The following is an 8,332-nucleotide window of genomic DNA, read 5'->3' as shown; positions in this document are numbered from 1 at the left end:
TGCTCTATATAAAGATTGAGAGTATTGTCCCCCATAGTCACCTCTGCTGCTCTATATAAAGATTGAGAGTATTGTCCCCCATAGTCACCTCTGCTGCTCTATATAAAGATTGAGAGTATTGGTCCCCCCATAGTCACCTCTGCTGCTCTATATAAAGATTGAGAGTATTGGTCCCCCCATAGTCACCTCTGCTGGTCTATATAAAGGTTGAGAGTATTGGTCCCCCCATAGTCACCTCTGCTGGTCTATATAAAGATTGAGAGTATTGGTCCCCCCATAGTCACCTCTGCTGGTCTATATAAAGGTTGAGAGTATTGGTCCCCCCATAGTCACCTCTGCTGGTCTATATAAAGGTTGAGAGTATTGGTCCCCCCATAGTCACCTCTGCTGGTCTATATAAAGGTTGAGAGTATTGTCCCCCCATAGTCACCTCTGCTAGCCTATGTAAAGTATCTTCCGATGTGCGGACCTCCGAAATCCCTCCGATTGTAAGCTAGTAACCTGGACACTGGATGGGCTCTCTCCAGTTACAGTTTGTACCGTAACAATACCTTGCTTATTTGTGATATGGAAGAGATTGGTCCCACATGGTCATCCCTCAACCTGATATCGCGCTAGCACGTGCACTGTATACGAAACGTCATACATGTTAAGGGATTTAGAGCACGCAATCCTAAATGTAAAGAGATGGAATGGAAAGATCACGGCTAGTAACGAAAGGTCCGAAACTAACCTTAATTTTATTTAACATTTTGGTCAAAGTCTCCGTTTTGATGTTGACGATTAAATTCATAAAATGCAAACCTGTGTCTGAAAACAGAAATTTTCACATAAAGTAAAGGTGAGATTAGGGTTCGTTCGTAAAACCGTTTTAAGGTTATGCCCAACTCTTTCTCCAATGAAAAAGTACTTAAAACTAATCAAGCTTTTTGAGGATTGGCTGAGCTGTTTTGGGGAAAATACTAATGTTGGGAGATTTTTGCACATCACCCGATTTTCAATCATTGCTTAACGCCCACCTTGCACAAACAAACCAAAAGAAGACAGGTATCCCTTCTGAATGTGATAACTCTATATCGCTTACATTGCTTAAATATTATAGATACTCACCAAAATACTAATTGTTTATTTTTGTTTGCTATGTTCTTTATATTCAAATATCAGTGCAAAAAGCAAGCAAACATACATAAAAATTATGGCAATGATAATATTGATAAATTGTTTTTTGCCCACCAGAATTTTTCGGGTAGAAGCAGGAAACACAGATATGTTTTTGTCGAATTTGTCATCCGCTTTAAGACATATATATACGGTATATCAGAACCTCGAATCTTTCTTAATCATAATCACCAATTTACCAATAAACTTTCATGGTTTTGTTATAACACACGCCCACTCCTAAGTCAGTCCAGTACATTGCACTAGATGTTATTATGTCGATCCTTATCTCTGTGACCCTCAGTCTTGTATATAAACATGCAGTCGGCTTCGCCGCCAACACTCCGTCAACAACCTACCACAATGTTGAAGGAAATAGCTGTCATCCTTGGATTGTGTCTGGTCCTTGTGTCTGCAAGGGTAATAATCAGTCCTCGCTAACCTTATATCTAAATGTATACGTTATGTGACAGTTTCTCTTACTGTGTTTACCGTGATAACAGTATTTAGCTAAAGGGTATATTTGGTTATTGTTTGGTAGTTCTCCCAGTAAATGATGGCCTACATCATGTAGTATCGTTTACCAAGACATGCTGAAAGAGATAAACTAGTGAAAATATTTTGTATTTTGTGGTTTTAGACAAGCTGCAAAAGAGATGACGAATGTGGAAGTGGGGAGTGTTGTTACTACCACGAGGGACCAATGATCATGAGCCGTAAAAGACAGCAGCTCAACCAGATAGCACTACCACAAGATCTGATGAATCTGCACCAGGGAGGTTGGTTATTGAGAATTATACGTACCTCAGTCCTCAAATGGTCCATCTTTGTTTTTGTCACTATTAAGTGTGTTTGAAACACACCATGACAGACACTTGGGACTATTTATCACTCATTTGTCTTCTTTCTCTAACTCAGAGGTGTCGAGTCCTACATGGACCCTTAGGAGAAGTTTGAAACTTGCCATGAGATAAATATTTCTTTCGTTTGTTTGGTTTTGTAACAATCAGAATATTTCTTGTTGAACAATTCACTTCGACAGGAGATATTTTCAACAAAACAGTATAAGTGTTTTGATTCTTTCTGTATTGTCAAGCTCGTCAGGAGAAAGAAACCCGGTGGTACACGTGGCACCAATATCTCTCTAGAACTTTTTGTTTACTGTCATGAAAAACCGCCTTCCAAATTTTCATGAAAATATGTTATGTGGATGGAGTGTTCGGGAGAACGTATTACGTGCCTTCTAATACTTACATACATTTCGTTTTTGTTGCAGTATAACTTAAATAAAACATTTTCGTTGCCAGGCTATTGTGAGCGGTACAAGCTTGAGAACGAGAGTTGTAACATGTTTGGTAAAATGAATGGTCACTGTGAATGCGGGCCAGGACTGTCCTGTCAGTTCGTGTCATCCGGGCCGGCTTTATTGGGTCCCGACTCTATTGTCGCCAGCAAGAGAAGCATGGTGTACCAGGGACCCGGCAGATACTTGTGTGTTCAGCACTGAATAAAGATATGATTTAAATAAGATATGGCCGTTGTAATTGTGATTTCACAGAGTTATAGGTGAAAAATTAGTTAAGATTCTGGAGTATTTTGATTTGGAGATTATTCAACTTTAGGCACTAATTTCGTAAAAAGTGCGTATCTTTAATTGTTTTTATTTACCTATTTTACTTTGGAGAAAACCCTCAACTGCTTCCGCTGAAAAAGCTTCATCTTACATTTGCATATTTCAGAATAAACAAAATAGGTCACTCTTATTTTCTCAGTTTTGTAGTTATTATAGATTCTTGACTTTAAAGGCTTATTATAATTATTTTCAAAGTTTAAACTATGGAATTTCAACCCCTTTTCTGCTTCATCTCTCACCAGTCCTCCACGAGGGTGGGGCGGGGATGACTTTAATTGGTGTCTAATGCTAATATTCTGGAATTTTTACATACTCGGAAGAGATGACATTTTAGTGGGTTTCCCACTCCGTATCTCAATATCCCGTCCTTCCCTCTAGAAAGGATCATTATTGATAAGGGTAGTCCTGATCATTAAGGGATGATGTATGCATGTGTGAACCCGCAAAGCAACGGTCTGTGAAAATCTTGAAGATTTAGTAATGTTTGATTGGTCATTCTCTGATCATTCCTCTGACGGTTCTCGACAAATATCCACTTGAGTTCCGCTGTGCACTGCGGTGTGTATATAGGCTATTTATATCCACAAGACTTGAATTATTAATTGTCCGTCGTGTTTAAGTCTAGAGTTATAACAGTATTTACTCGGCAATGTACCTGCATGTGTACGTGATTACCTTAGTGACAGTGCCCGTACATTTTCAAAGCGCGTTTTATAAGCCAGAATCCACCTGTTTTGTATATTCCACGATACTGTACACTTTAATTAATGTATAAATGGTTTCCACTATCTATTTAAAAACACATTTAAAACACACACAAAAACAAACAGGAGCTGGAAAACAGGGTATTACTTTATTACTTAAATTTGTTCTTTGTTTTTTTTTTTATTCCGCCCACAGTATTTCAATGCCGATTAAAGTTTACATGGATCCAGTCCCCCTAAGTTCCAGGTATTTCGAAAATGAAAAAATGAAACCTCCCAAATAACATATTCTGAAGACAGAACTCTGTAAACCGTTTATATCTAGTAATCCATGTAAATACTAAGCGGTGACATAAACATGTCATTGGATCGGTTTAGTTTTGAAGAAGTCATTACTGTGACGAAGAAATTACTGACATGTGAAGAGAATACGAATTCAAACTAAAATTCGATGAAACTAAGGCAAAATATGACAAAAGAAATATATATAAAGAGTTCCGAAAGGGCAAGAGTCTGCTTCATATACCCGCCCAGCGAGTCCGAAGAGGACAAGGTAAATAACATAACAACCAGGCATAAAAACGAGCATCAAATACATCCAACTTGATATCCCACATAGAAATGTATTTCCCAATGAGATCGTTATGAAGACCTCAAATCTTCTCCGTCGTTTTCATCAACAGCGTTCGAAACCCTGTATTGTGAGTTTATCTGTCAGTTGTCGACATTTTCCATACTAATCATGATTTTGGGACCAAGATCTTTAATTTCAAAACAATTCTTTATTCGCAAACATCCTAGTCCGTAGAAGCAGGTGAGTTGCTATGACTCCACGTTACTTCCATCACGTCTCCATAAAAGTTGAGAGTACTGATTCCTACGTTAGCTGGTGACAATGTACCAGGTTTTTTCACATTGTATGCCTGGAGTAAAATACGTTTACGTTGAAACCAAGAACACTGTACGATTTAATTGTTAGTTTCAACCATGCGAATCTAAACCTTCTCCGTATGATCCATGTTCAACAGATATTTTTTTTCTTGCGTTCCAATTTTCCTGTGGTCTAGTTCATTGTCGATAACAAACCCACGTGAACTGTATATCTGGTTCGTAAATTTACTGATAAGCAATGGAACTAAGTAGAAACGGAGCGATGAAAAATCATTTTATTACAAGACATCCCAGTTCACGCCGTCTTCTCATTTACCTCTTCAATAAGTAAGAACCACGCGTGCCATTCTGTTTGTTACTTTTAATTGTCCTATATATATGCCTGTTAATGTCATAATAACCTTGAGAGTTATCGCCTCTCGTGAGAGTTTTAGTTGTCCTATATATATCCCTATTAAAACCACAATAATCTCGTGAGCAGGTGTAGATAAGTATGTCATTAATTTACGTCTTTCTCTTACAACCTTACGACATCATTCTCTCAAACAATGATAATAAATAGACGTCCACAAAGACGGAATAGGTTACGATTGGGTTATGTACTGAGCGTTAAAGATTGGATGGTAGTTATTTTGAGGACTGTTTAAGATTTGTATGTGTTACCGAACTCGAAGTAAACCCATCACAACTCGATCATCGTAAACGTGACGAGAGTCCTACACTGTAGGTGTCCAGTGACGTGACGAGAATCCTACACTGTAGGTGCCCAGTGACGTGACGAGTCCTACACTGTAGGTGTCCAGTGACGTGACTAGAGTCCTACACTGTAGGTGTCCAGTGACGTGTCCAGTGACGTGACGAGAGTCCTACACTGTAGGTGTCCAGTGACGTGACCAGAGTCCTACACTGTAGGTGTCCAATTACGTGCTCTACATCATGCCGATCCCTAGAAAAGCTTATCTCAGTGACCTTCAGTCTTGTATATAATCACGACTTCGCCGCCAACACTACGTCTTTTGTAGCAACCAAACACAATGTTCAAGGAAATAGCTGTTATCCTTGGAGTTTGCCTGGTCCTTGTGTCTGCAAGGGTAAGCTGTATACATGTTCGTTGTTATTACTGATCAATATGTAACAATATCTAGCTAGAGAAAATAGATGCATATGGTTAATGCCCCTTAACCATCAACAAAAACTGTTTTATTACAAAAGACACGTTTCATCAAGGACGGTGGGGGTCAGAAGGTATGGACTTTTAAAATGTTTACTTATTTTTTACACTGACTTCTGAAGTAAAGGCATTGACCAACATACATTGAAAGATTTACAACAAAGTAGAAATTTGGTCAATATCTGTCAAAGCAATGCAGTTTATCACATTCAGAAATGATGCATACTCGTCTGGAACACCTGATCTCTCCTCAGCTTCTTGCGGAAGTTCAGGATGTTTTCAAACATGCATTTCATTCCTTTTCCAAACCGCTGTTGGTATGACGACCATTTTCTTACCAGGTAATATGACATAGGCCAGTGTATGTAAAGTATTAAATTTGACTCCGGGGAAAAGTGCTGATTTGGATCGCTAGCAAACAAACATCAGCAAAATAAGAGTGTTTTTATAGTGTTTTTATAGTGTTTTTAAAAATAGGGACGGGTCGTGAACTGATTGCTGAGAATGCTAACGTCATATTTGTAGTGCGTACGTGATAAATTCTATGGTTTTAGACAAGCTGTAAAAGAGATGACGAATGTGGAAGTGGGGAGTGTTGTTACTACCACGAGGGACCAATGATCATGAGCCGTAAAAGACAGCAGCTCAACCAGATAGCACTACCACAAGATCTGATGAATCTTCACCAAGGAGGTTTGTTACCCGGAATCCCAAGGATTTTTTTATCCTCACAAGTCTTTGGGATGCCATTCGTCCATGGTCACTCTCTCCTAAAACAATTTTTAAATGTTTAGGGAATACTGAATAGGTCTTTCTAGCGTTCATTATTTAAATTCTACTTTGTTCAAGTTTACCAGACCTAAATCTAAATTGACCGACATGATTTTGGCAATTTGGTTTGTTTATCGTTTCTCTTTTTCCGAGATGACTGCATGGATTTTCAAAATTCCTGCTAGGTGTATAAAATGGACCCTATCTGTGTATGTTTAGTCATGGCGCTGATTGGGAAGCCGCTATTTCTGGAATTTCTTTTGATGTTTCCAGCGGTAATCCCGAGTTTTGCATGTTCACTTTTGTCACTCAAGTAATTATGAAAAGACTTCACCCCATTCTAAAAATTTGGCACAAGGAATCATCAAATGTTCACACTCGGAACTTGTACACGAAACAATGGTTGCGTTTCGTATTTGTTGAATTGTAAATAAGTTATTTCTCGCGACAGGTTATTGTGAGCGCTATAAGCTTCAGAACGAGACATGTAGCGTGTTTGGCAAGATGAATGGCCATTGTGAATGCAGTCCTGGACTGTCCTGTAAGTTCGTGTCGTCTGGACCGACTTTATTGAATCCTGACTCTCTTGCGGTTAGCAAGAGGGGTATGGTTTACCAAGGGCCCGGAAGTTACTTGTGTGTATCACCGTAATTAAAGATATGATAAAACCAATAACTGTTTGTTTTGATTCCTTAATTTCTAGATGTAAAAGTCGATTCAAAATCTTGAGTGAGAGTTTTGTGAGAGGGCGAATGTATTCGTGCGCATGATTTCGACCCAGCATCACTTTTTCGATAGTTTGCATTAATGTTAGCCCCCATTCATTTATCCGACACAAGGTGTTTGTACGTTTGTTTGAAGGAATCATTCAAATGTTCACAAGCTAATAATCAATCATTCAATTACTTTGTTTAGGGACTTTAAATCTCGCCGCTCCCACCAATATTACACGTTGTAACCATGAAAATACTGTAGAGAATTCCGGTGTGTGTGTTCACACTGGAACCTCTAGGATTACTTGTCAGCTTCTTACTAATAATTGATACAGCGAGGTTTACTCACATTTTGGAGATACGTCTTCTTAATTGGATAGTCAAGAGTCAAATGCGCGCTGTCGTTTCACGAGAGTTAAAACCAAGGGAGATAACTCCCATGGATTTCACTACACTCCTCCCCGTTTTATCAAGGCCCCCTCTTGAGTTCCTGTATTGGGGACAACTTCTGGAGGACAATTAACTTGCTCCGAGCGGTGACTGGCAAGGGATAAGGGATGCATCAGTGTTGCAGGGTGCTTAGGTAGTTAGCACACTTGTGATGAGACACATTTAAGTTTACCCGGAGACTTGTTCCTATGCCTATCCTATTCTACTAAAGGACCTAATCAATTCAATTGTCTATGGCTTTCAACCCCATGGCTGGAACCTTAACCATCATCCTGTATATTTGTACCAACAATTCTATTATTCAAGCAAAATAAACTGTATCATAGGGATTCTAGGATTTTTAAGGGCTACTCCCCCTCCCTCTTTCTGGAGAGCTAAATCTATATATATGCTTCTCCCATCAGGTTCCATAGTCTTGAACCTTGGTGGTTCCCTCCATAGGTTTTAATACCAAGACAAGGTCCTTAAGGGAAAGGTATCCAGCAATGGCGAAAGGGAATCCAACCTAGGTAGGCTAGCCCTGTCGTGACATGTGCTCAGATTATGTTAATCCCTCTAAGGTTCACAGTTGTAAAACAGAGACCTTTATAAAGGGATACAACAAGATAATATTGACACTCTCCCAGGTTTTGATTTTAAAACAGGATCTTTTACGAAAGGGGGAAACAGTGACGTACTTATCCTACTGAAGGGAGAAGAGACAGAGCTAACCAGAAACGCCATGGATCTACTCCTCTCAAGGAAATTAGCTTTTGCAAAGTATACCTATATAGCTGTTACACTTGCAGTGGAGAAAGGTCCTAGTCTTATAGCTGGGAACTTTTCCTGCTGTGTTGACTTC

The 8,332-nt window shown here is 39.1% G+C and overlaps 2 protein-coding genes across 2 annotated transcripts; both read left to right on the top strand.

Annotated features, from left to right (window-relative positions):
• Nucleotides 1-1,514: 1,514 nt before the first annotated feature.
• Nucleotides 1,515-2,688, top strand: LOC132547447 (uncharacterized). The gene is made up of 3 exons (XM_060211202.1): nt 1,515-1,578; nt 1,799-1,937; nt 2,466-2,688. Exons 1-3 carry the CDS (start codon nt 1,522-1,524, stop codon nt 2,663-2,665), a joined length of 396 nt encoding a protein of 131 aa, XP_060067185.1. The 5' UTR covers nt 1,515-1,521; the 3' UTR covers nt 2,666-2,688.
• Nucleotides 2,689-5,420: 2,732 nt separating this feature from the next.
• Nucleotides 5,421-6,979, top strand: LOC132547417 (uncharacterized). The gene is made up of 3 exons (XM_060211174.1): nt 5,421-5,477; nt 6,112-6,250; nt 6,780-6,979. The coding sequence occupies exons 1-3, from the start codon at nt 5,421-5,423 to the stop codon at nt 6,977-6,979; spliced, it is 396 nt and encodes a 131-aa protein (XP_060067157.1).
• Nucleotides 6,980-8,332: the final 1,353 nt, after the last annotated feature.

Source organism: Ylistrum balloti, unplaced genomic scaffold (genome assembly GCF_031769215.1).
Source record: "Ylistrum balloti isolate Yb309-2 unplaced genomic scaffold, AGI_CSIRO_Ybal_v1 Utg369954, whole genome shotgun sequence".
Classification (NCBI taxonomy): domain Eukaryota; kingdom Metazoa; phylum Mollusca; class Bivalvia; order Pectinida; family Pectinidae; genus Ylistrum; species Ylistrum balloti.
The sequence above is the reverse complement of the archived record's forward strand: the minus strand, read 5'-3'. Positions and strand labels throughout refer to the sequence as shown.

Coding starts and splice junctions, on each gene's coding strand:
- LOC132547447 (XM_060211202.1), top strand. CDS start 1,522: ATGTTGAAGGAAATAGCTGTCATCCTTGGATTGTGTCTGGTCCTTGTG. Junction 1,579..1,798: donor TGGTCCTTGTGTCTGCAAGG/GTAATAATCAGT, acceptor TTGTGGTTTTAG/ACAAGCTGCAAAAGAGATGA. Junction 1,938..2,465: donor GATGAATCTGCACCAGGGAG/GTTGGTTATTGA, acceptor TTTCGTTGCCAG/GCTATTGTGAGCGGTACAAG.
- LOC132547417 (XM_060211174.1), top strand. CDS start 5,421: ATGTTCAAGGAAATAGCTGTTATCCTTGGAGTTTGCCTGGTCCTTGTG. Junction 5,478..6,111: donor TGGTCCTTGTGTCTGCAAGG/GTAAGCTGTATA, acceptor CTATGGTTTTAG/ACAAGCTGTAAAAGAGATGA. Junction 6,251..6,779: donor GATGAATCTTCACCAAGGAG/GTTTGTTACCCG, acceptor TTCTCGCGACAG/GTTATTGTGAGCGCTATAAG.